The sequence below is a fragment of the Podarcis pityusensis genome (assembly GCF_964106645.2).
Source record: "Podarcis pityusensis genome assembly, chromosome: 4".
Taxonomy (NCBI): domain Eukaryota; kingdom Metazoa; phylum Chordata; class Lepidosauria; order Squamata; family Lacertidae; genus Podarcis; species Podarcis pityusensis.
The window spans coordinates 2,652,952-2,679,190 of NC_138027.1; the positions used below are offsets into that span (position 1 = coordinate 2,652,952).

Here is a 26,239-nt window from a genome sequence, read left to right on the forward strand (position 1 = left end):
ATTTAGCAGCAGAATTGCAGGAGGTCCACGAGGAGCTACGACGGCACTTGGAACTAGCTAAACACGCCTACAAAGTGCAGGCAGACAGGCACAGGAGGGCAGGAGAAGACATCCAGGTGGGGGACTGGGTATGGTTAGCAGCCCAGGCAGTGCCGGCCAAGTCGTTAGCCAAGAAGAAGCTAGGACACAAACAGCTAGGGCCATACCAAGTTGAGGGCAAGATCAATCCCGTAGCTTTTCGGTTGACCCTCCCGGAAGGTTCCAGAATGCACCCGGTCTTTCATAGGTCGGTGCTTACACCCTACAAGGCCCCACACAGATTTCAGGAGCCAGGGACGGCACCAGACTCACGTAGAAAGTCACCAGGGGGGGAGAAGTCACCGAGGACCCCGACACTCAACGAGGTCACGGAAATTCTGGACTCGAGATGGGGGGAGGAGGGAGTAGAATACCTCCTCGCCAGGGAAGGTACCCCGGCCAGCGCCAACAGTTGGGTGCCAGATTATGCTCTGGAGGAACCTCTTCTTAAAGACGAGTTCCATGCACTCTTCCCACACAGGCCCATGCCAGCGGAGTATTTTGACGACTGGCTTTTTACGCCCACACTTTCAGACAGCACATTCCGGGGGTTCTCCTCCACAGAGGAGACCACGCCAGAATCGAGCCCTCCAAGGGGATCGTGCTCGGGGGTGGACACGGACCGCTCTTACTGGTGGGACGATCAATCAGAAGAGGAGTGGCGCAGGGGGTGGCTAAGGGGGCCTTGGCAAGCAGCATCGCCTGAAGTAACAGGGGGAGGGGAGGACTTGGATGTGTTGGGGGAGGACCCCGGTTTCGAGCACTCATACACTGAACTGGAAGCAGAGGAGATCGACGTCGACGAACTGTATCCAGCATCTACACCCACTACAACGGAGCTCCCGGAACCTGCGCCCGAGCAGCGGGAGGGGGGAAGGGGGGGCTTCGAGGGGGGGATGGATGTCAGGGGTTCAGGGACAGGGGCACAGGGTAGGCAGGAGATGGAGAGCGATGGGGATGAGTCCCAGGACAGCGAGGAAGAGGATGACAATGACTCAAGAGATTCCATGAGTCTTTCCAGCGAATCAGAGGATTCCCAGAAGGGGGCGCCGGTGGTCAAGGCCAGGGGAGCCCCAGGGGGAACGTGTCAGGAGCAGGGGGCCAGCGGGGGATCCCAAAGTGGCAGCTGGGCGTCAGGACCAGCCTCCCCGCCAGAGTGCAGCGAAGGGGGTGGAGGTTCCAGTGTATCAGGGGAAGCAGCTCCGGCAGCAGAGAAGGGAGGGAGGTCGGAGCAAGCCACCCTCCCGGAAGGGGAGGGGAGTAGTGAAGGGAGTAGTGTAGCTGTCAAAAGGAAGGTTAGAGGTTGGGCGCGCGCGCCAAGTTCAAATGTGGAGGCGCGCGGAAGTACAGGGAGCCCGGAGGAGGGGCCAGGTCCCAAAGCCCGCAGGAGGGGGGAAGAGCAGTCGGGGGATAGCGCGTCAGGGGAATCCAGGAGGGGCGAAACCCCAGCGGCAGGAAGACCCTGCGGAAAAGAAAAGAGAGGAAGAGGTGGAGCAGCGCAAGGCTCTTAAACTGGTGCAGGGGAGGGACTGACTCAGAGGGGACTTCAGCGGTCTAAGCGTAACAGACGTAGGGCTGCGCGCCTCGGATGTGAAGCAAACAATGAACTGCAATAAACACTTTTGTATATAAGAAGAGATTGGCGTTGGTCTTTTGTGAGCTGAGACTTGAGGCAGCCCTGACAATTACTTATTTATTTATTTATTTATTTATTTATTTGTAGAGGGAAAATTAAAAGAGAAATTGTATGGCAAGTTGTGGAAGAATAAAAGGTTGTGTTTGGAAAAAAAAACCCTGGGGGGTGGCCCTCTCAAATATTTTATTGGGGGACAAAGACCCCTAGGGCTTTAAGAGTTGGTGCCTATTCCCTACACCCACAGGTCTCAGGAATGTTACAACATAAAAACACAATATAAAAACACAAAACCGATGTTAATCAGCCAAAGGTGGAGATTTGTCTGGTTCCTAAAGTTGTTTAATGGCTTTTCCGACCTTTGTATAGATTCTTTGATGGAAAGTGAGACTGTGGCTGTGAGTGAATCTCTTTCCACATTCCACACACTGATAGGGTTTCTCCCTTGTATGAATTCTCTGATGCTTAGTGAGATACGAGCTCGTACTGAAGCTCTTTCCACATTCCACACACTGATAGGGTTTCTCCCCTGTATGAATTCTTTGATGGGAAGTGAGAGAAGAGCTTTCAGTGAAGCTCTTTCCACATTCCACACACTGGTAGGGTTTCTTCCCTGTATGAATTCTGTGATGGGAAGTGAGGTTGGAGCTATGGGTGAAGCTCTTTCCACATTCCACACACTGATAGGGTTTCTCCCCGGTATGAATTCTCTGATGGGAAGTGAGATAGGAGCTCTGACTGAAGCTCTTTCCACATTCCATGCACTGATAGGGTTTCTCCCCTGTATGAATTCTTTGATGGGAAGTGAGACTGTGGCTGTGACTGAAGCCCTTTCCACATTCCACACACTGATAGGCTTTCTCCCCTGTATGAATTCTTTGATGGGAAGTGAGAGAGAAGCTCTTCCTGAAGCTCTTTCCACATTCCACACACTGATAGGGTTTCTCCCCTGTATGAATTCTCTGATGCCTAGAGAGAGAGGAGCTTTCAGTGAAGCTCTTTCCACATTCCACACACTGATAGGGTTTCTCCCCAGTATGAATTCTTTGATGGGAAGTGAGATGGGAGCTCTTCCTGAAGCTCTTTCCACATTCCACACACTGATAGGGTTTCTTCCCTGTATGAATTCTGTGATGGGAAGTGAGGTTGGAGCTATGGGTGAAGCTTTTTCCACATTCCACACACTGATAGGGTTTCTCCCCTGTATGAATTCTGTGATGGGAAGTGAGATCGGAGCTCTGACTGAAGCTCTTTCCACATTCCACACACTGATAGGGTTTCTCCCCTGTATGAATTCTTTGATGGGAAGTGAGATCAGAGCTCTGACTGAAGCTCTTTCCACATTCCACACACTGATAGGGTTTCTCCCCTGTATGAATTCTTTGATGGGAAGTGAGATCAGAGCTCTGACTGAAGCTCTTTCCACATTCCACACACTGATAGGGTTTCTCCCCTGTATGAATTCTCTGATGCCTAGAGAGAGAGGAGCTCCTACTGAAACTCATTCCACATTCCACGCACTGATAGGGTTTCTCCCCTGTATGAATTCTGTGATGGGAAGTCAGGTTGGAGCTATGAGTGAAGCTCTTTCCACATTCCACACACTGATAGGGTTTCTCCCCTGAATGAATTCTCTGATGCTTAGTGAGATCCGAGCTCGTACTGAAGCTCTTTCCACATTCCACACATTGATAAGGTTTCTCCCCTGTATGAATTCTCTGATGCCTAGTGAGAGAGGAGCTCATGCTGAAGCTCTTTCCACATTCCACACACTGATAGAGTTTCTTTCCAAGGATATTTTGTTGATGGGAAGTGGAATGGGAGCTCTGACTGCAGTTTTCTCCACACTCCAAATTTTCACGTGGCTTCTCCTCTCTGGGGATTTTATGGTGGTCACCTTCGTTCTTGAATTCTGATTCATCACAATCTGAAATGGAGACAAAAAGGGATTAGAGCCTCAGGAACAAATGGAGAAGAACTTAAGGGAGTTCAGTGTGTGTTTCTTACCTTTGTTGTTTGTCAATAACCAACATATTTATTATGAGATTTTGTTGAGTTGTTGACTGCTGCTTTGTTTGATATACAGTAGTGGCCAAAATTGTAGAAGACTTTTGGAGAAAAGTGTATTTCAGAGGTTTGATGGCTCATAACACTGCTTCTTTTGGAGTAATATCATACAATTATGTATCAACGGAAATTGTTCATTTACCCATATTCTATCTAATGTTATAGCCAAATAACCAGAAAAAGGAAGCACAACTTGCTTAGGTTGACTTTGTCAGTGTCTTTTGTGATTGCTATCAAGTTGGTTGGGTTTTTTTGTGTTCTTGTAAAACATAATAAAATTATAGGAATGGCACAAAGAGTTGACTGGTCACCCAGAAAGTGATGTAAAATTGTACTGTTTAATGAACAATGCTACAGTTATGAAGAAATTGATGAAAGATTAGGAAAAACTTAACCAGAGCTGGCCATTATATATTTCTGAAGAGGTATCAGGAGACTCAGTCACTACAAAATCAGACCGGTAAAGGCAGGGAAAGGTGCACAAAGGCAAGTGACGATGGACGAGTGGAGAGACTGTCCCTACATGACAGAAGAAAATCATCTGGGTGTATACAAGATGACATGGCGCAATGTAATGTGAAGTTGAGTGCAAGGACTGGTCTAAATGTTAGAATTCTAAGGAAAAAGCCATTGTCATCTCTCAAGCAAAGGTTGAAAAGATTAAACCCATGTTAACTGGACAGCAGAACAATGGAACAGTGTTATTTGGAGCGATGAGACCCAAATCTCCTTGCTTGGTAGTGATGGCGTGACATACATGAGGAGAAGAATCAGAGAAGATTTACATCCACTTGCATTACACCGACCGTGAAACACTCAGATAGTGTGTTGATCTGGGGTTGTATGGCAGCAAAAGGTGTGGGCAAAATTTACGTCATTAATGGGGATGTAAATGCCCTAAAATGCATAAATGAAAGACTTGCGCCCAAACTGAAGCGTTCCTCAGGTGATCTTTTCCCAGATGCTGAAGCATATTGTCAGGGAACTGCCCTCGGTTCAGGAGGGAGAGAGGAAAAGCCGAATAGATTACAGAGAGCCTCCAGGGATCGTGGGAAGCAGCTCCTCTTCAACGGAGGAGAATAAAGACGCCTCCAGTGGAGAGGAGCTGCAGGAGTCGGAAGAGGCGAGGCGGTGCCAGGACAACTTGCCTGGGCAAAGCGGGGAGGAGAGGCGTCCTCCGTTACCCACACCCAGCTTGCGCAGAAAGCATCCGCGCAGAGAGGGGAGGCACAGACTGGGAGTCAAGAAGCTGCTTTGCTGGGGAAAGATTAGGAACCGCCCACTCACGGATTCTGCCAGCGATTGAGTCAGCCACGGGAGAGTGGCGCTCCGGACGGATAAGGTTTATTTTGGCAGCAAAAGCAAGGCTTCACAGCTAAGCAGGGAGATATTTGCCTGCTTGCTCTCGAGCAACCCCTTGGAAACATTACACACACACACACACATATATATATTCTATTTTATACTTCAACAGCATTCCGCTCCATGTCATGTTGCTGCTGTGTGCAAAAGGTGCTTTCAAGATAAAGATATTTCACTGCCGGAATGGCCTGGGAGTAGCCCAAACTTTAACCCAATCAGAAATCTATGGAGCCGACTAAAGAAACTTGTTAGTCAGAAGCAACCCAGCAATAAAGTCCAATTAACAGAGGCAATAATTTAATCTTGGTTTCACTTTATTACAGCTGCAGAACTAAAAACTTGGTTCATATCATGGGAAGGCATTGTAAGGCCGTAATTCAAGCTAAAGGTTGCCAATGGTTATGACTGCTGTTCTAATAAATGGTTATGACTGCTGTTCTAATAAATACTCCTTCATAAAAGTTCTTTCATTACATTCTTCATTAGATTATCCTTCATTGATATATAATTTTATGGTATTACTCCACACAAAAGTGGTGTTATGAGCCATCAAACCTCAGAAATACACTTTTCACAAAAGGTTTCCACAATTTTGGCCACTAGGAGAAGTTGTTTACTTTAAAGTTAATGTTATTTTTATATGGGACCAGATTATTATTTATGTTTCATGTTTATATATGTGTTGGAAGCCGCCCAGAGTGGCTTGGGCAACCCAGCCAAATGGGCAGGGTATAAATAAAAAATATTATTATTACTACAGTGTTACATTGATTTAAGAGCAGTCCTGTTCTGGAAAAGATTAAGTTTGTAAAACATCTTCTTCATCATCATCATCATCACTGCTACTACTACCTGAGATTCAATAAGTCTAGCTCTTCTCTGGGATGAATTTTGTTTGGCCCAACCATGGCATCCCCTCCATCTCCATTGTCAGTCATTTCTTTGATCAACCCAAGACTGACAGGAGCAAATACAAAAACAGAAAACCTGAAGCTACGTATGTGGTGTCCGGTACGTTTCCACAGCTCCAGAATTCCCGGACTTGTAGCAGAGCGGCACAGCGAGTGCTGCTTGTGTGTGTGAGCTTGCAGAACTCAGAGTCCAATACACTGCTGTTCCTCTAAATTAGAAAGCTTTATTGTATGTACAGCAAGATAAACCATTGGAAGATGCAGACATTGCGTCTTCCTTGTCTCAGCAGAAAACGAAAGTCAGAAAGAACGAAGAAACAGCTTTCCCGGATGTTGAGAAAGCTCCTCCCCAGATGCAGGACACTCTGAGCTGTTAACCCTGTAAGCTCTAAAGCTCACAACTTATCTTTCCTAACAATTCTGAAGCTGACATTTAAGATGGCCTGGGCAGTTCTTGTCAGAGTTGCGTTCGATCGAGCGACTCCTCCAGTCGAGCCTTCGGATTCCCCTCCAATGATAATTAGCGACCTGAGCCTCTGATAAGACTCCAGGCACATTTCCCCCCATTACGCAGAGTATCCAGCACAGGGAAGGACGAGAAATATGAGCTACATGCTAAGGGTTTTATTGCTAAGCTACGCAGACAGAAAAAAATACATCCTCTCTCTGTGAGAGCAGAGAGCAACAGAAAAACAAAGGAACAGGAAACCAGTAACATCACATCCATCTCCTGTCTTCCGTGAGACTTCCAGCAGTCTGGAATGTCTCTGGAATGTAAACAGAGTCTTGTGACTCCAAGAGCACTGCACAGTGGCAACACACAGAAACTAACAGTTCAGGCCAGCCCAATCATGGAAGAAAAAGGAATAATTTAGGAAGATTGTTCAAAGAAAAAACTGTACATTACTATTTATTGTGGGGGGTGTTATGTTCCCAGGTGTTATAGGGGGCGCTATTGAGCTCTGTGAAAATATATGAGGTTGGTTCCATAGAGGTATGTTTTGAATTTCCAGGCTGATATGATGATCCCACAGGGAGCCTTACCAAGAGAGGCCACGATCCCACAATTCTCCTCCATGACGTCCTTATGCAGAGCTCTCTGGTCAGGATCCAGGAATGCCCACTCCTCATCCGTGAAACGAATGGTGACATCTTCAAAGCAGACTGGACCCTAAAAGAAAAAGGGAAATGTCCTCCTCTGAGACAGCAGAAATATGATCTGTTACACAATGCTCTGTTGGTTCCTTCCTGTAAATAATGATAATAATAATAATAATAATAATAATAATAATAATAATTTATTATTTATACCCCGCCCATCTGACTGGGTTGCGGTGTTGTTTCAATAGGATTGCTAACTGCACATTTTATTTATGGATGCTTATTTTATTCTGCCTTTTAATTATGGGTATCCGTCTTTGTGCAAATAGGTGGTACTCCACCTTGTGTTTTCCAAGTCATTCTGCCTACGCAAGCATTCCAGTTTCCCCGATGGAAGGATCCACTTTCTCCTCTCCTTGTGAGCTGTTCTGGGAAGGATCCCTCCCAATGCCCTAGAGCCAAATTCAAGGGGTTCATGGGGGCATGGAGAGGGGGAGGGGAGGAATGGGGGGCAGGCTCCATTTTCCAGCGGATGGCGCTGCTTAGGTGAATCCAGGCCACTATTTGTTCTCATTTGTCCACTGCTTAGAAACCAATTTTTGCATTCAGTGATCAGTCTAGAAATAAGATAAGCCTATTTTGGATGGCCCCCTTCATGGATCACTGCCTTGCCGTGGCGAAGGGGCTTGAATAACTCAGAAAAGCTATGAGATGGCAAGAATAAATATTGACATCCCGGGCATCAGTGAACTAAAATGGACGGGAATGGGCGAATTCAGTTCGGATGACCATCACATCTACTACTGTGGGCAAGAATCCTGTAAAAGAAATGGAGTGGCCCTCATAGTCAACAAAAGAGTGGCAAAAGCTGTACTAGGATGCAATCTCAAAAATGATAGAATGATCTCAATATGAATACAAGGCAGACCTATTAACATCACAGTAATCCAAGTTTCTGCACCAACCACTGGTGCTGAAGAAACTTACAACACCTTATAGAAATGACACCAAAGAAGGATGTTCTTCTCATTATAGGGGATTGGAATGCTAAAGTAGGGAGTCAAGAGATAAAAGGAACAACTGGCAAGTTTGGCCTTGGAGTTCAAAACGAAGCAGGGCAAAGGCTAATAGAGTTCTGCCAAGAGAACAAGCTGGTCATCACAAACACTCTTTTCCAACAACACAAGAGACGACTCTACACATGGACATCACCAGATGGGCAGCATCGAAATCAGATTGATTATATTCTCTGCAGCCAAAGATGGAGAAGCTTAAACTGAAGAAAGTAGGAAAAACCACTGGGCCAGTAAGATACAATCTAAGTCAAATCCCTTATGAATACACAGTGGAAGTGAGGAACAGGTTTAAGGATTTAGATTTGGTGGACAGAGTGCCTGAAGAACTATGGATGGAGGCTCGTAACATTGTACAAGAGGCAGCAACTAAAACCATCCCAATGAAAAGGAAATGCAAGAAAGCAAAGTGGCTGTCCAACGAGGCCTTACAAATAGCGGGGGAGAGAAGGCAAGCAAAATGCGAAGGAGATAGTGAAAGATACAGGAAACTGAATGCAGATTTTCAAAGAATAGCAAGGAGAGACAAGAAGGCCTTCTTAAACGAGCAATGCAAAGAAATAGAGGAAAACAATAGAATGAGAAAAACCAGAGATCTGTTCAAGAAAATTGGAGATATGAAAGGAACATTTCGTACAAAGATTACCATAATAAAAGACAAAAGTGGAAAGCACCTAACAGAAGCAGAAGACATCAAGAAGAGGTGGCAAGAATACACAGAGGAACTATACCAGAAAGAAATGGATGTCTCGTATACCCCAGGTAGTGTGGTTGCTGACCTTGAGCCAGACATCCTGGAGAGTGAAGTCAAATGGGCCTTAGAAAGCACTGCTAATAACAAGGCCAGTGGAAGTGATGATATTCCAGCTGAACTATTTAAAATTTTAAAAGATGATGCTGTTAAGATGCTACGCTCAATATGCCAGCAAATTTGGAAAACTCAGCAGTGGCCAGAGGATTGGAGAAGATCAGTCTACATCCCAATCCCAAAGAAGGGCAGTGCCAAAGAATGCTCCAACTACCGCACAATTGCACTCATTTCACACGCTAGCAAGGTTATGCTTAAAATTCTACAAGGCAGGCTTAATCAGTATGTGGACCGAGAACTCCCAGAAGTGCAAGCTGGATTTAGAAGAGGCAGAGGAACCAGGGACCAAATTGCAAACATGCGCTAGATTATGGAGAAAGCTAGAGAGTTCCAGAAAAACATCTACTTCTGCTTCATTGACTATGCAAAAGCCTTTGACTGTGTCGACCACAGGAAACTAAGGCAAGTTCTTAAAGAAATGGGAGTGCCTGATCACCTCATCTGTCTCCTGAGAAATCTCTATGTGGGAGAAGAAGCTACAGTTAGAACTGGATATGGAACAACTGATTGGTTCAAAATTGGGAAAGGAGTACGACAAGGCTGTATATTGTCCCCCTGATTATTTAACTTATATGCAGAATTCATCATGCGAAAGGCTGGGCTGGATGAATCCCAGGCCGGAATTAAGATCGCCGGAAGAAATATCAACAACCTCAGATATGCAGATGACACAACCTTGATGGCAGAAAGTGAGGAGGAATTAAAGAACCTTTTAATGAGGGTGAAAGAGGAGAGCACAAAATATGGTCTGAAGCTCAACATCAGAAAAGCGAAGATCATGGCCACTGGTCCCATCACCTCCTGGCAAATAGAAGGGGAAGAAATGGAAGCAGTAAGAGCTTTTACTTTCTTGGGCTCCATGATCACTGTAGATGGTGACAGCAGTCACGAAATTAAAAGACGCCTGCTCCTTGGGAGAAAGGCGATGGAAAACCTAGACAGCATCTTAAAAAGCAGAGACATCACCTTACCAACAAAGGTCCGTATAGTTAAAGCCACGGTCTTCCCAGTAATGATGTATGGAAGTGAGAGCTGGACCATAAAGAAGGCTGATTGCCGAAGAATTGATGCTTTTGAATTATGGTGCTGGAGGAGACTCTTGAGAGTCCCATGGACTGCAAGAAGATCAAACGTATCCATTCTTAAGGAAATCAGCCCTGAGTGCTCACTGGAAGGACAGATCGTGAAGTTGAGGCTCCAATACTTTGGCCACCTCATGAGAAGAGAAGACTCCCTGGAAAAGACCCTGATGTTGGGAAAGATGGAGGGTAAAAGGAGAAGGGGACGACAGAGGATGAGATGGTTGGACAGTGTTTTCGAAGCTACAAACATGAGTCTGACCAAACTGTGGGAGGCAGTGGAAGACAGGAGTGCCTGGCGTGCTCTGGTCCATAGGGTCACGAAGTCGGACACGACTAAACAACAACAACAATTTTGGATGGCCATCTGTCTTGGATGATCTAGCAATGCAGGGGGTTGGACTTGATGACTCTTGGGGTCCCTTTCAACTCTAGGATTCCATGAAAACTGCAACTACAGATGAATCCTACTGGCAAAATTCAAAAGGCTGGTGTCAGAGTTATATGGGTAGGAAATCCCACAGCACACAGCTGGAGTTCACACTTTCTTAGCAAGAACACGATATTCACAGACTTGGCTGAGTTTCGGGCCTCATGAGAACAGCAGCTCATTCCCAGAGGGTCTGTCAGTTTGCATAATCTAGCAGAGATTCCTGTAATGCAGGGGGTCTCCTGGCTCTGAGAGACAAGCAGGGAGGGTGGCTTCTGGCAGAAGGAGAGTTACTACCAGTGGCTCCTCCTTCTCCTGACTCACGTCTGCCTCTCGACTTTCCTCTCCCTCTTGCCTCCTCCTCTTCTGCCTCTGATTCTGCACTGCATTCTGCCACAGAGTCTCCCAGCTCACTAAGCCCTGTTACCCCTTTAGCTTCTGACATCTCCTCTTCCCAGGCTTCACCCTCTGATCACTCATCCTTCTTCCACCTCCACTTCTTGGGCTCTGAGCCATCTTCCCTTCCTGGTTCCCCAGCTGCTTCCTCCCACCATTCCTCTGTGCCCAAGCAGTCCATGATATTGCTCCATCCCTCGGTCTCTGTCGCCACAAGGCAGCTTCCCCTGACCTGATCTGGTTCCACAGCCGCTGCTTCCCTTCTGCCCCCATGAAAAGGCGGATCAGGAGGTTTTGCTGGCATCATTCTGTCACCTGCAAGAGAAAAAAGGTAAACAGGACGCCAGGAGTGCCTACTTCTCTCACAGGGGAAACAGGGCATCTCTAACTACAGAAGGGCCTTTGAGAAAGCCATACTTGCTGAGAGCATTTGGATGTTTGTGCCCATTTCATATTTTAGATGTGCAAAAACCCATCTCCCCTCCTCTGGACCCTTGTTCCCAACTGTCTCCCCGCAAAACAAGATGAAAAGAATATCAGTGTTTGTAAAAAAAAAAAAGGTTCTGTTGGCATAAAAGAGTCCACGAGAAGAGTATCCTTGCAGAGTACTGGTGTAGATGCTCTGTGAGTCGCCTACTGTGGTCCTCTAGCAGTTCAAACTGTTCCAGTAGCCGATGCTGAGTGCTTTCCTGATCCTCAGATCCTAGCTGCCCCAGCGTCACTGCAGACAGTTACAGCTTGCCACCAACTGCTCCAACGCACAGCCACTGGCTCCATACACCACCAGGACTCACCAGCTCCCTGCTCAGATGCTGTCAATCGCTTTGCACTCTGCACAAGCTCAGAAACACTGGGCCCATAACCTGTCAGTGTTTGTAAAAAAAAAAAAAGGTTCTGACCTCCCTTTGTTGCTTTGCCTGGTCCTCGGACCCTTGTTGGCATAAAAGAGTCCACAAGAAGAGTATCCTTGCAGAGTACTTTCTGCTTTTATTCTTAAAAGCCTTTCTGCAAAAGTGACTGACCAACTGTACACAAAAGCAACTGACCAACTGTACACACATCAACACTACCAGCTTTCACCAACCAACCAACCCAAACCAAACTAACATTTCTCACTCTATATATACAACCCGGTGCAGGCCGCTGACTCATGCTGACCCAGCTTTTTAAGCATTAAAGAAACAGAGGCCAATTTTTAGCCGTGACAAAGAACCCTCAGATGAGTTGGAAAACCAACAGAATGACACCAGTGGAGAAAAAGCACCTTCCTCCAGTGGCCGCTCTCTGGTGTCCAACGGAGGCCTCTCTGCCTCACAGGAATCCAGGTCCATTTCTGCAAAGAGATCCGTTCCCTGAAAAAGAAACAAGGATTCAAAACAAAGAATGGGGGAAAATATAAGAAAGAGAATGACAAAGATTTGAAAGGTGTGAGATCTCATTCCATGGATGCCTTGCAGAAAAAGCATTTGCCATCAGCAGACCATTATGGGATGGTTTCTGTCCTGTTTGGAGCCCCTTGGGAGTATCCAGAGGAAAGTCTCTCTCACCTGCTTTCTCTCCTCTGCCTGACTCAGGAGGAAACCTTCGGCCAGGGACACCGCCTGTGAACTGGTCTCTGCTCCACAGTCCCTCACCCAGCTCTCCATCTCCAGGGGAAGGACAGTCAGGAACTGCTCCAAGATCACCAGGTCCAGCATCTCAGCTTTCGTGTGCCTTTCTGGCTTCAGCCACTGATGGTCAAGGTGGTAGAGTCGGCTGCAAACCTCTCGGGGTCCTTTGGCCTCCTGGCAGCAGAACTGCCTCACCTGCTGGCTCTGCACCTCTGAGCGGAGGGTGTCCTCCTCACCCAGGATCTTCAGCACAGAGTTTTCCCAGAATCCCCCATTGCTCCCAGTTTCGTTGAGATGGCCTCTTCTTTTGCCAGGGCCAGCTGAGTCTTGCTCATCCATCTGTGCTTTCAGGAAGCCTCTTTGAGATCAGAAGGAACACTTTGGTCTTCTGCCAAGTTCTGTCTGTCTGAATCCTACAAAGCAAAAACATTGTTCTGTTACAAAAGTTGTCTAATATCAGGAGAAGAAAAAGGTTCCCTGAGCAAGCATGGATGAGTCTTCCTGGGAACTAGGGCTGGACTGCACCGCATTCTAGTCCATGAGCTATCTTTTTTGGGGGGAAAGTGGAGTAAGAGGAGAAGAAATATGTCTCTAGCCTTCTAGAAATGCAAAATGTGGAGGCAACTGAAGGGATTAATGTGAGGTGAATCAGTCTGGTTTCTGCTGCCTTCCAGTTAATGCATGAAGTCAGAACCGACTGACAAGGGAGTCATTTGTATCTTGTGGAAAATTGATGCTTGGCTCTAGTGGGGGTCCTCACCTGGGGGTCCTCAGGAGTTGTTCTCCCCCCACCCCCACTCCCCTGCTTCTGTCTCCTTTTCTTCCACTTGGACTCTCTGCCGCTCTCAATACAGACTCCTGGGGTGGGGTCCCTTTTCTTTTGCTCTGAGGGCCAGGAATGTATCTGGACAACCCCCTGAGGGCCACGTTCGCAGGGCCAAAGACATCTCCCTTGAAATTTAGGCTGGCAATTTATTATGATTATTCTATTAGATGGCTTAACACACGCACAGCCACTGATGTCAAGGTCCCTGGAGGCTCAGTGAGTAGCAGCGCCCATTTCCGGCTGCTTTGCCAGCAACAATCCCTTTGGGAGAGAGAGGATGTGGTCCTGGGATGCCCTGCTCTGGGTGCGAGGGGATTGCTGCAGTGGCCTCCGTGGGGAGCTGCCCTGGGAGACACTGGGAAACTGGTCCCCAATGCAGCAGTCAGACTATGGGCTGGGATCCCTCTCTTTATTCCTGGCCTTTCTCTCCCACCCTTTTTTTTGGGGGGGGGCTAGTCCACCTCCTCGTCTGGTTTTGGAAAACCATTTGCAGATGTTTCCTCTCTTGTGCAATGACGCTGAGCGATGTCACACAGAGTTAAAGTCCCAGGGACTCCTTTGTTTAAAGAAGGGAGATCTTTTCTGAAAGGGGGGGGGAGCGGAGGGCCAAATGAGTTTGGGATCCTCTGATCTGCAGGAAGGAGAGCGTGGCAGACCTGGCCCCTCCCTGGCAGGACCCTCTCCTCCCTGACTTGGGGTCCCCCCCCCTTGCAGGAGCAGATCCGGCCCCCCAGGCCCCCTCCCCTGCTGCAGCCCTGGGGACCCCCCCCCGTCTCCCCACTGCACCCTCTGGGGGGAGAGAGAGGAGACTCACCAGATCCCAGGAGGGGGCAGCGAGGCAGCCCTTGCAGGAGAGACCCCAAAGCAGGAAAGGACTGGGAGGGAGGGGCCTTGGCTCTGGAGGACCTGGCCCCCCCTTGCTTCCTGGTCTCTCTAGGAAGGCAGCTCTGTTCCCTTTAACCCTTGCAAAGCCGAGTCCCTCCAGCTCAGCCCTCTCTCGCTTGGCAGAACCTCATATTCTTATTATTTGTTATTTGGCTACGCCAATGCCCAGATATCCTTTTGGGGGTGAGGCTCTTGGCTGGACTCTGAGCATCTCCCTCCCTTGGCCGGAAACCAGAGGAAGAGCTTGCAGGGAAAAGGGCTTTGCAGGAGGCAAGGAAGCTCCTCCTAGAATTCAGGAGTGGAGAGATAGGAGGGGATCCCAGGGTCATCTAGTCCAACCCCAGCAATGCAGGAATCTCAGCTAAAGCATCCATGGCAGATGGCCGTCCGATCTCTCCTGAGAAACCTCCAAGGAAGGAGAGTCCACCACCTCCCAAGGGAGACCTTTCCCCTGCCCAACTGCTCTTAGATGTCCCTCAAGGCAGCAGGTCCTGAGTTCTAGCCCTGCTGAAACCATTGCCAAGGAGGAACCATGCGAAGTTCAAAATAAATAAATCCCATTCTCGTCATAAATGTAATACTTTCCTATGCATGCTTTTTATACTAATATACAAAAGTATGCCATTCCCACATCCAGAAATGCTTAATTGCTAATTCAATGGACTGAAAATGGATGGTTGTTGTTATTATTATATTTAGGGAAGCTTTTAATGTTTGATGGACTATTGTATTTTAATCTTTTGTTGGAAGCCGCCAAGAGTGGCTGGGGAAACCCATCCAGATTGGCGGGGTATAAATTATTATAATTAATTAATTAATTAATTAATTAGACCAGGTGAGTGTTCTTTCGAAAAAGGCAGGTGGAATCTCCACGATTGCTAATAGCATAACATTGAAAGGCTAGTGAAATATGGGGAGCCCTAGAGCATCTGCTTGGCATGCAGAATGTCCCATTGTCAGCCCCTGGCATCTCCTGCAAGGGCTGGACGAAATCCCTGCCTGAAACTCTGGGGAGCTGCTGCCAGTCAGTGTAGGCCAGGGGTCCTCATCCAGCACGACAGACTCTGGGGTCACGACAGACTCTGGGGGATGTTGCGTCCGAAGCGGTGGGTGAGGAAGGAGAAGAAGGCAGGAGTGTAGAAGACAAAAATGACTGCAACATGAGAGCCACTAGTGCCCAAGGCTTTGAGCTGGGCCTCTTTGGAGCTGGGCCTCTTTGGAGGGGAGCCGGAAAACAGACCGCAAGATCAGCACATAGGACAAAAGAATGAAGACCACATCAAGCATGAGGATGGTAATAGTGAACAAGCCATAAATCATATTGAAAGAGACAACAGCTTCACAGCTAGAGGGAATTCACAGAGAATCCTGTAATGGGCAGAGCAGGAATACCAGATAGGTGGGTTGGCAGGCAGAGAATAAAACAGTGTGATACCTGTATGCATTGATGAATATAAATAGTCAGATTTTTATTTTTTTAAAGAATGGGGAACTGAGGTAGGGCAACTGTTAGGTCCAGTGCTATTTTTCTGCTATTTTTCTAGAAAAAGAAGTTTCAGAATACCTCCCTCATTTTCTTAGGATGGCAATGGCACCCACCCAAGAGGGGCCAGAACTGAGTTCCAGCAAGTTCTGGCTGGAAAAAAGACCCAGGTTAGGCCCATTAATAAGTGAGGCCAGCGTAACATGCACAGGAATGGGAACTGACCACAAGACTAGTAAAAACCAGTTAAAGGGGAAATTAATGGCCGATTGTTAAAGAGAAAAACAACTCCAGATAAGGTACAAGGAGGGTTCTGACACAGATACTAAAATCAAATGGGTTGGGTAAGTGTTTTTCATGAACTATGGCTTGATGAGAGATGGTGAAGTGCAGACGAGGCAGAAAGTGGTTGGGTAAAGGATGAACAGCTAAGATTATGCATATTTTGCCTATGCTGTATAGTCTGTGTCCTAATGGAAATGTAATGTAGCACCCTGCTTGTGGTTAACGCTTAGCTGGAATGAAATATTCAACGCAGCAATAGAGAAATTAAAATAATAATTTATTTGTCAGACAAATAAATGAGAGGCACAGTGGTATATGGTTACCAAGCTCTGGCCTGGTCTCCTGCCATTATGGCCAGCACTTATATTCCCTCAGCCCAGCCCCCTTGCTCCTCCTTTGGCTGCCTCTGTCCAATCAGCCTGGTTGAATTTCCTATTGGCTGATTGCTATAACCAATCCTAAAAGATACACCCATTTCCTATTGCCTTTTATGGGATACAAAAAGCTATATATTCTTCTATCTATAAATGACAAATAAGTAGTCATATATGTTACATTTGTCTCAACAAGGAACCTTAATTACCAGCTCACCTCTTGCCCTCCTTGCCCTATTGCCCTCCAAAACAGATGGTTAATAGTTTTAAATTTTTATCTTAAACAGATGTCAGAGATCTTGGGTTCACATTCTCATGCATCATCAATGAAAGATCTCTTTTTTGGAGGTCTTTAAACAAAGGCCTGACAACCATATGTCAGGAGTGCTCGATGGCGTCTCCTGTCTGGCAGGGGGCTGGGCTCGTTTGCCCCTCTGGTCTCCTACAGCAATATGACTCTATGAAATAAGAATTTAACATTTCTTTCTTTCTAGATCCTTTGCATAATTACATTTAAGCCAGTATATTTCATACATTATCATAGATAGCTTTTTAGAAGAATAAACCTTCTTAAAGTAAAAGGAAGGAATAGTTTACAGCCTCAAAATAAAATAGGAAAAAAGCCTCTTCTTCTGTTTACACTCCCCTTCTCCAGCCAGTTGCTTTCTTTTCCATTTGCTCTTGGCCTTTAACCTTAGGAAGATATGGCTCAAGTTTAATGGGAGGCACATGGTTTTATTTTACTATTTACCAACTCTTAATTATGTAGGGTCAGTGTAACCTTGCTCTCAGCCTGTAATTCCCTTTTTACGACTTTGAGAATTGTTTTCTGCTATAAATCAGGGGGCCCCCTTGTCCAGGAGGATAAACATCTTGCCAAAGTACTTAGGCAGCTGGTCTTCTGCCTGGCATAAAACATTTGAAAATCTTTAAGCTCATTTTAAAATACAGACCCTAATCAAACTATAAGCCTTGATAAAAATGCAGGCTATGATTAGATGCCTCATTCCCCCCTTTCAAGCTCAAGGACCTTCATCCCAAGTGTCCTTGATAGCTTGACCTTCATCATATTCCTGAGGTAAAGCTCTATATAGGGCCATGATATGAGGTAGAGTTTCATTCGAAATCATCTTGCTAATTGTACTTCTAAAACATGAAATGATACATGGCACCATACATAAAACCATTATTACTACCGTCAAGAAAAACAAGCGAGACAATAGTATCCCTTTGAGTCCCGCAACATTAGGTAACCAGTTGGTGAGCCATCCCATATCCCATCCTTCCCATGTTTGTACTGGGACATGTGCTATACTCTCCATCTTTGTGGCCAACACACGGATTGCCTCACCATTATCAGAAATGTTAAAGCAACAGGCATTCCTTGTCAAGTTCAAGACTCCACATAGGCCTCCCTGCCTGGCAAGTACATAATCCATTCCCATTTTCAGCTGCAAAATGGCGGCTCTACTTTCATCCAGCTGTTGTGCAATAAGTCTCAAACTCTGGGCCGTTGCATTGGTTACAATTTCCACTACTGCTTGCAATCGAATTATTCTGTTTAGATTATAAATAGGATCCCGTGCCCCTTGTATGAGCTCACCAGGATTCCAGGAGGCAGGATCATAATAGGCTATAATGCGCTCTGGTGGCCAATCATCAGTATCGCTCCAACTTTGGGTACTTCCTCCTGCTATATGAGAAATATCAGCGTTTCTTCGTGTACGCTTGGCCGAATTAGTGGGCATAATCCACATTGGTGGTAATACCCATCCCAGGAAACAAGTCCCACTCCATTTGGAAGGGAGCTTCTTGTATGCCCATTCTCCACATATCCACCACAACCATCGGGTCTGAGGTTTTTGGTACGTGGAGTGCAGAAGGCGAAATATCAAAAGGGGTACAGAGTTCACAGTGCAGTATGTTAGATTGCCTTTTTCTGTCACAGTTATGTTCCATACCACTTTCCATGCATCAATAAAAGGAGGTGCACAGGGCAAGGTATTCCGAGTTCGATAGGTAGTACCGTTTACCCAGGTTTGACTATTCTTAATATAATCCCAAGTATAGTGACAATGAGAAGAGCCTACCATGGTAGGATCAGCTGCCTCTGATGATTTATGTACACAGAATTCCCCTTGCACAGGTATAACTCGTATTGGTTTAGTTGAGTTCCATCCGGGGAAATTCTGTACTTCTGTTTGCTGTGGCATTTCGCTTACCATACCAATGGCATTTAATGGTATCGGTAATAAGGGCATACCTCCCTCTGAATCATCTGGCCCAAGAGAGCAAACAAGGCAATTGGTCCTATTTGCAACATTGGCTACCATCTCAGCTACGCCTACCCACATATTGTGGTCATGGCGGAATCCATATTTAGTAAATTTGGTCAGATTCAAGGACCCTTCCCCTTCCCAAGGGATCAGGATTAATAATAAAATCATGTTGATGTGTAGTATATGCATTCCTTCCACAAAAGATTACCTTATTGTGATAGCATAAAAATATTAGCCCCAATATAATTCCCCCAGTGACAGAAATGGGGAACCACCAAGACCAAAACATATATCCCAAGGATCCCCAATGAGTAATATCTCTGATAATTGTTCCACAAGGGGGGGGGGCAGTCAATTAATTGTATTAGAGAATCTTCCCGTTCACAATCGCTGGTTTAGACGCTCCTCAAGCTTCAGGCGTGCGCAGGTCAGCCAGCTTCCAGGTTGTGGCTGCAGCAGGCCGGTCGTCTAATGTTGCCCGTGACCTAGCCCGTTCCCCGTAGGGCTAGATACAGGGGTTTTTGGAGAGAGTCAGTTTTAAAGGATTAGAGGGGTCACCTTTGCACGTCCAACTGCCTTCGGACTTCTTCAAACGGGAGTGATGAATCCAGGGGGTCACCTCAGCTACCTTCACCGCTGTTGGAGTAGAGAGCAAGACGGTGTAAGGTCCACGCCACTTAGGTGCAAGTGGATCTCGTTTCCACTCTTTCACCCATACGCTATCGCCAGCCTGGAACTGATGAATCGGCTCGGCAATGCTGCACGGCGTGCGCTCGAGGGCCCACCTGTTAAGAGAAACAAAAACACGGGAGAGAGATTGCACTTGTTCCTGTGTCACATGGTCTCCTATTTGTTTGAGGTCAGCTGGAATATCCTGAACAAAGGAGGGCGGCCTCCCATACAGGAGCTCAAAAGGTGACAACTTAAGTCTTTTTGTGGGTGCACACCGAACACGAAACAGTGTTATGGGTAACACATCTACCCATCCCAATCCCGTTTCCTGGGTTAATTTTGCCAATTGGGTTTTCAGAGTCCGATTCATTCTTTCAGTTTTCCCTGAACTTTGAGGCCTATATGCTGCATGCAGTCTCCATTTCACTTGTAGGACTCGACATACTTCTTGTACTACTTGATCAATGAACGCTGGCCCATTATCACTTCCAATGCATCTAGGTAACCCAAACCTCGGGATCAATTCAGTGAGGAGTCTCTTAGTTACCTCTCGTGCCTTTTCAGTTTGGGTGGGAAAAGCTTCAACCCATCCGGGAAGAGTATCTACAAACACAAGGAGATACTTGAATCCCTTAGAAGGGACCAGCTCTGTGAAGTCCACAATTAGGCTTTCCATGGGGACATATCCCACATGTTGGATTCCAGGAGGTTGTACCGGTCCCTGCCTGGGATTGTTTTTAGCACAAAGAACACATTTCTGTGAAATGCAAGTTGCTAATTGTGATAGGTTAATAATATACAACTTCCGACTGAGACTCTCTCTGGTTGCAGTACCGCCAAGGTGAGTAGATTCATGATAATTTCTTACAATTGTGCCTGCTAGGTGATGAGGTACATAAATCCTATTGTCCGGCAGGATCATCCAACCGTCCTTCACAACCGCTCCTTCCTGTTCAGCCCACTTCCTCTCTTCTGGGGTATAGTGAGGTTTAACTTCTCCTGGAACTACCTCTGGTATGAGGGCTGCTATAAATCCTCCCACAGGCTTTTGGGCTGCCTCTCGGGCTGCTTTATCAGCAGCATGATTTCCTCTGGTTATTGGATCCCTTCCTCGTCCATGACCTTTGCAGTGCATTACAGCAATCTGTTCTGGAGCCCATACTGCTTCCAACAGGATTTCTACTTCAGGTCCATATTTCAAGGCCTTCCCGTGGGCTCCGATTAGACCTCTTTCTTTCCATAGAGCACCATGTGCATGCAGGGTTAAGAAGGCATATTTAGAATCAGTATAGATGTTTGCCTTACATCCGGCTGCCAATTGCAGAGCTCTAGTTAAACCTATAAGTTCAGCTTTTTGTGCTGAGGTGCCAGCAGGCAAAGCTTCAGCTTCCACAACTTCCTCATTGGTGACCACAGCATATCCTGCTCGTCTGGCACCTTCATGCAGGTAACTGCTACCATCAGTATAATATACAACATCTGGATTTTTCAATGGTTCATCTTTCAGATCGGGTCTACTGGAATAAACTTCATCCATTATTTGGAGACAATCATGTGATTCTTCATCATCTACCTCTGGTAGGGGCAGCAAAGTTGCTGGATTGAGCATATTCACTACTCGTAGATGAATCCTGGGATTTTCACACAATAGGCCTTGGTATCTAGCCATCCTTGGGTTCGTTAGCCAGTAACTACCCTTATATTCCATGAGTGTCAGAACAGCATGAGGTACATTCACATACATCGTCTGGCCGAAGGTAAATTTATCAGCTTCTTTGACAAGGCTTGCAGTGGCCGCTACTGCCCTTAGGCATGGAGGCCATCCTTTTGCTACTGAGTCCAATTGTTTTGACAAATAAGCTACTGGACGATTCCAACTTCCTAATCTCTGGGTCAGGACTGCCGCTGCAATACCATTCTGTTCATGTACATACAGCTGAAAGGGTTTTTCCGAATTAGGCAGTCCAAGGGCTGGGGCCTCCATAAGTCATTGTTTGATAACTAAAAAGGCTTGTTGCTGCTCAGGTCCCCATATGAATGGGTCCTTTTCTGCACCTCGAGTGCTTTCATGTAAGGGCTTGGCCAGACTGCTGAAATCAGGTATCCATAGTCTACAAAACCCTGCTGTTCCCAGGAATCCTCTGAGTTGTTTCCTTGTGGTAGGTTCCTTGATAAGGCAAATAGCTTCTTTCCTCTCTGGCCTCAATGCTCGTTGTTGGTGTGAGATGTCAAAGCCCAAATATTTGACCTTTTCTAAACATAACTGTGCCTTTTTCTGGGAAACTCGGTAGCCAGCTTCCCAGAGCAAGTGGAGCAGTTCCTCTGTCCCTTCTTTACAGGTATCAAAATCCTTTGCTGCTAGTATAAGGTCATCTACATATTGCAGAACCACCTTTTCTCCAGGTATTGAGGGGTAACTTGTTAGATCCTTCGCCAAGGCAGTGCCAAATAAAGTTGGGGAATTTTTGAATCCCTGGGGCAATCTCGTCCAGGTTAGCTGGCCTTTTGTTCCTGTTAAAGGGTCTTCCCACTGGAAGGCAAATATAGGTTGGCTCTGTGGTGCCAGCCGGCAACAGAAGAATGCATCTTTCAAGTCCAATACAGTAAAAAATGTTGCTTCTGGTGGGATCAAACTCAGCAGGGTATATGGGTTTGGTACATTTGGGTGCAAGGTCTCGATAGCCTGGTTTACGAGCCTCAAGTCCTGTACTGGCCTGTATTCATCTGTCCCAGGTTTCCGAACAGGCAATAGAGGTGTGTTCCATTCTGATTGGCAGGGCTTAAGCAGACCATATTTTAATAGGCGGTCCAAATGTTTCTGGATGCCCTCTGCTGCTCGCCGGGGTAAAGGATATTGCTTTACAGATACAGGGGTAGCCATAGGTTTTAAGGTTACTACAATTGGAGCTATATTCTTAGCCATTCCTGGTGGGCTATTTTCGGCCCATACTCCTGGTGGCACCTGTAGGGTTCGGAGGAGCTTGTTTAACTCTGTATCCAATGTGGGTTGGACTTGCAGGGCTGACATTAGGCGCCATGATTGTTCCTTAGGTACTGAGAGGGAAATTATTCCTGCTGCATTTGATGGCAGTTTCATTTCTGGACCTCGAGGAGTGAAGGTGATTTGGGCCTGCAATTTGGACAGCATATCTCTACCTAAGAGAGGTATTGGACACTCAGGTATATACAAAAACTGATGGGTTTAACGATGTCCCCCAATCTGGCATTCCAAAGGTTGGAGGAAAGACCTCTTAGCTGACTGACCAGTGGCACTTTTAATGACTACACTTTTGGATGCCTTTTTCTGCAATAGTTCTGGGAGTACTGAGTATTCAGCCCCAGTATCAATCATAAAGTCTATTAAATGGCTCCCTAATTGAATCGTGACCGTGGGCTCCTGGAAGCCTAACTTTATGGAGTCCGGTCGTTCCTAGTCTTGGGTAAAATCCTCCTCTGCCAGTCCAATGAAATTGTTCCTACTCCGTCCTTGTCCAGGTCTCTGATATCTTCCATCTCGGATCATTCCCCGTCCCCGTCCCTGGTTTCTTGGGCCGGAGCCTGGGCCTGGGCCTGGGCCTGGGCCTGGGCGTACTTCTTCCAACCTCAGGGGTTCAGGACACTCCCGCTTCCAATGACCCTCCTTCTTGCAATTTGCACATTGATTCCTTCCCAGTGGTGGATTCCTTCCCCGCCCTCTCCCTCCATTTAAGGGGCGGTAGTCTTGCTTCACTGCTGTGGCTAACATCACCATCTTTTCCTTCTGCCACTTCTTCTTCTCTTGCTTCTCAGCCTCATCCCTATTCCGATAAACTCGGCGTGCAATGGCCATAATTTGGCTCATCAGCATCCCTTCCCATCCTTCTGATTTCTGAATTTTCTTACGAATGTCAGAAGCGCACTGGGCCACAAATGTAGCAGTAATCATTCTGCTGTTTTCAGGGGCTTCAGGGTCAAAAGGAGTCCATATACGATAGGCTTCCTGCAGCCTCTCTAAAAAGTCTCCTGGACTCTCATTTGGTTTCTGTTCTACTTCTGAGACTTTAGACATATTAGTGGGCTTCTGGCATGCCCTGCGGATACCTTGCACAAGCGTCTGGCGGTAGGTGGTAAGCCTGGCCAGATGAATTGCATTGTTTGGATCCCAATTAGGATCTTCCAAGGGAAAGTTGTCTTGGAGATGACGGTCAATATTAGAAATATTTCCCACTCTGGCCTGCTCACGCAAATATATCTGTGCCTTTTCAATTATGTCTCTCCTTTCCTCAGTGGTGAACAGAGTATTCAGGAGCTGGCGGCAATCTGTCCAAGTAGGACTATGAGTATTTATTATTGAAGTCACCAAGTCCATCATAGCCTGAGGTTTTTCTGCGAAAGATGGGGTGTGTGTTTTCCAATTCATCAGATCCGTAGTTGTGAATGGAATGTACTGGAGGGTCGAAGTTCGAGGTGGCCGTGGTCCGAGTTGCCCGTTAACCAGCACAGGCTCCTCAAGTGCATCAAATACTCTTCTGAGAGGGGCTACTACGTGATCTTTCTCTTCGCTTTGCTCTAGGGGCCTCAAATCATAGGGGATGGTATTTGTCCCAAGGCGTTCTTTTAGCAGCCTTATACGCCTGGCTGTATTGCTTGCTGACCGATTAAGGTCTCCCTGTAACTTCTGTAATAATTCTCTAGGACTTGGATGTACAGGGGTTTGGGGTAGGCAATCAGTTGTTCCACTAAAAGAGACTGTAGATGGAGTTCTACTGGGACTCACAGGTGGAATAACCACTTCTGCTTGGGCTTTATTATAGGCCTCCAATGCCTCCTGAAGATATTTATCATAATCTATCAAGGAATCAAGTTCTGTGACTCCAGCCCCATTATTCATTCCACTTTCTTGCCTTGGGGTTACAACTGGTGGAGTGTTTGGATTAGGCTCCCTTCGATGTGGAGCATAGGGTGGAGGTGGAAGCACCTCTTCCTCTGGTCCCTCAAAAATGGGTTTGAGTTTATTTGGCAATATTCCTTTCCTAGCTTCGGCTTTTACAGCCAATAATTTGCATCGTTTGACTTTGCATTCCCTTATCCATGGAGGATTTTTATTTAATGTGCTCAGCCAAGAATCTATATATGAAAATTGTTCTGGGCACCCTCCAGTTTCTTTGGCGATGTTAGACCAAAGTTTGCTTACTAAATTTATATCAAAGGTTCCCTGAGATGGCCATTCAGTATTTTGTTTCGGCCACTCTAATTCACATAACGTTCTCAGGCGCTCTGGCGTCATTTTGACTCCATATGCCCCTGAGAAGGCTTTCTTAAAATTATTTAACATACATTCAAGAGGTGTATTTTCCCCCTTTGAACCCCCAACTCCCATTGTATGGCCCTGTGAAGTATCCACTCAGTCACTCACACACACGCTTCGTGAGATTCCTTGCCCAGTGAAGTCGCCTTACTGGGAACCGAAGTACTACCCACTCCACACTCAGGTCAGCTACAAATTGTACTTTCTCACACATACAATGCGCTGGATACTTCACCACACTCTACCTCCCAACCTTTCCCTTTCCCTACACCAGATCACCATCTGATGTACCCAACCACCTAGCGTACTCAGTTCCCCTTTACTGAGACGCAGAAGTTTGATCAAGACTTCTCTTCCTCCCAATTAATTGGAGGGCCAAAAACCCCTTAGTGCACTTACCCTTAGTTGGTTGCCTGTTTATTTCTCTGGTTCCCCCCGGTCCGTCGCCGTCGGTGGGCAGGGTATCAGACAGACGAGACTTCTGCGTTCCCCTGGAAAAAAACTTTCCAGTGCGCGCTGGGTAAGCAGTGAGTGGTCCTCTCTCTTGTACCCTGCCCAGTAAGGCGAAGGGGCTGCGTTCCAGCAGACCACTTATCCGAGTCACAGGGGCACCATAAAATGTAGCACCCTGCTTGTGGTTAACGCTTAGCTGGAATGAAATATTCAACGCAGCAATAGAGAAATTAAAATAATAATTTATTTGTCAGACAAATAAATGAGAGGCACAGTGGTATATGGTTACCAAGCTCTGGCCTGGTCTCCTGCCATTATGGCCAGCACTTATATTCCCTCAGCCCAGCCCCCTTGCTCCTCCTTTGGCTGCCTCTGTCCAATCAGCCTGGTTGAATTTCCTATTGGCTGATTGCTATAACCAATCCTAAAAGATACACCCATTTCCTATTGCCTTTTATGGGATACAAAAAGCTATATATTCTTCTATCTATAAATGACAAATAAGTAGTCATATATGTTACATTTGTCTCAACAAGGAACCTTAATTACCAGCTCACCTCTTGCCCTCCTTGCCCTATTGCCCTCCAAAACAGATGGTTAATAGTTTTAAATTTTTATCTTAAACAGATGTCAGAGATCTTGGGTTCACATTCTCATGCATCATCAATGAAAGATCTCTTTTTTGGAGGTCTTTAAACAAAGGCCTGACAACCATATGTCAGGAGTGCTCGATGGCGTCTCCTGTCTGGCAGGGGGCTGGGCTCGTTTGCCCCTCTGGTCTCCTACAGCAATATGACTCTATGAAATAAGAATTTAACATTTCTTTCTTTCTAGATCCTTTGCATAATTACATTTAAGCCAGTATATTTCATACATTATCATAGATAGCTTTTTAGAAGAATAAACCTTCTTAAAGTAAAAGGAAGGAATAGTTTACAGCCTCAAAATAAAATAGGAAAAAAGCCTCTTCTTCTGTTTACACTCCCCTTCTCCAGCCAGTTGCTTTCTTTTCCATTTGCTCTTGGCCTTTAACCTTAGGAAGATATGGCTCAAGTTTAATGGGAGGCACATGGTTTTATTTTACTAT

At 46.3% G+C, this 26,239-nt stretch overlaps 3 protein-coding genes across 4 annotated transcripts in view; all 3 read right to left on the reverse strand.

Moving 5' to 3' along the window:
- LOC308475059 (uncharacterized protein) overlaps nucleotides 1–14,301 on the reverse strand; it is a 343,827-nt gene extending 329,526 nt beyond the window's left edge. The window contains exon 1 of the mRNA XM_081001830.1: nucleotides 14,249–14,301. The gene's annotated coding sequence lies outside the window, so the exon portion shown is untranslated. The remainder of the gene's footprint in view (nucleotides 1–14,248) is intronic.
- Nucleotides 1–26,239, reverse strand: part of LOC308475163 (olfactory receptor 52E4-like) — a gene marked incomplete at its 3' end in the record, with an annotated part of 165,605 nt that overhangs the window by 64,801 nt on the left and 74,565 nt on the right. The window lies entirely within an intron of this gene.
- On the reverse strand, nucleotides 1,881–13,014 carry LOC308475110 (uncharacterized protein). 2 transcript variants are annotated; one of them, XM_081002024.1, is made up of 5 exons: nucleotides 12,546–13,014; nucleotides 12,263–12,350; nucleotides 11,231–11,313; nucleotides 7,096–7,222; nucleotides 1,881–3,638 (listed from the first exon to the last, which is right to left on the reverse strand). In XM_081002024.1, the coding sequence occupies exons 1-5, from the start codon at nucleotides 12,945–12,947 to the stop codon at nucleotides 2,044–2,046; spliced, it is 2,295 nt and encodes a 764-aa protein (XP_080858150.1). In that variant the 5' UTR covers nucleotides 12,948–13,014; the 3' UTR covers nucleotides 1,881–2,043. The 2 variants fall into 2 exon arrangements, with proteins under 2 accessions (XP_080858150.1, XP_080858151.1); XM_081002025.1 differs by lacking the exons at nucleotides 12,263–12,350; nucleotides 12,546–13,014 and adding an exon at nucleotides 11,636–12,241.

Bases quoted from the DNA above. Each gene is read 5' to 3' on its own strand.
- LOC308475110 (XM_081002024.1), bottom strand. From the start codon at position 12,947: ATGGATGAGCAAGACTCAGCTGGCCCTGGCAAAAGAAGAGGCCATCTC. The intron at 11,314-12,262 runs GTGCTTTTTCTC...TTTCTCTTGCAG, and splicing joins AGAGCGGCCACTGGAGGAAG to GTGACAGAATGATGCCAGCA. The intron at 3,639-7,095 runs GTAAGGCTCCCT...TCTCCATTTCAG, and splicing joins TGGGATCGTGGCCTCTCTTG to ATTGTGATGAATCAGAATTC.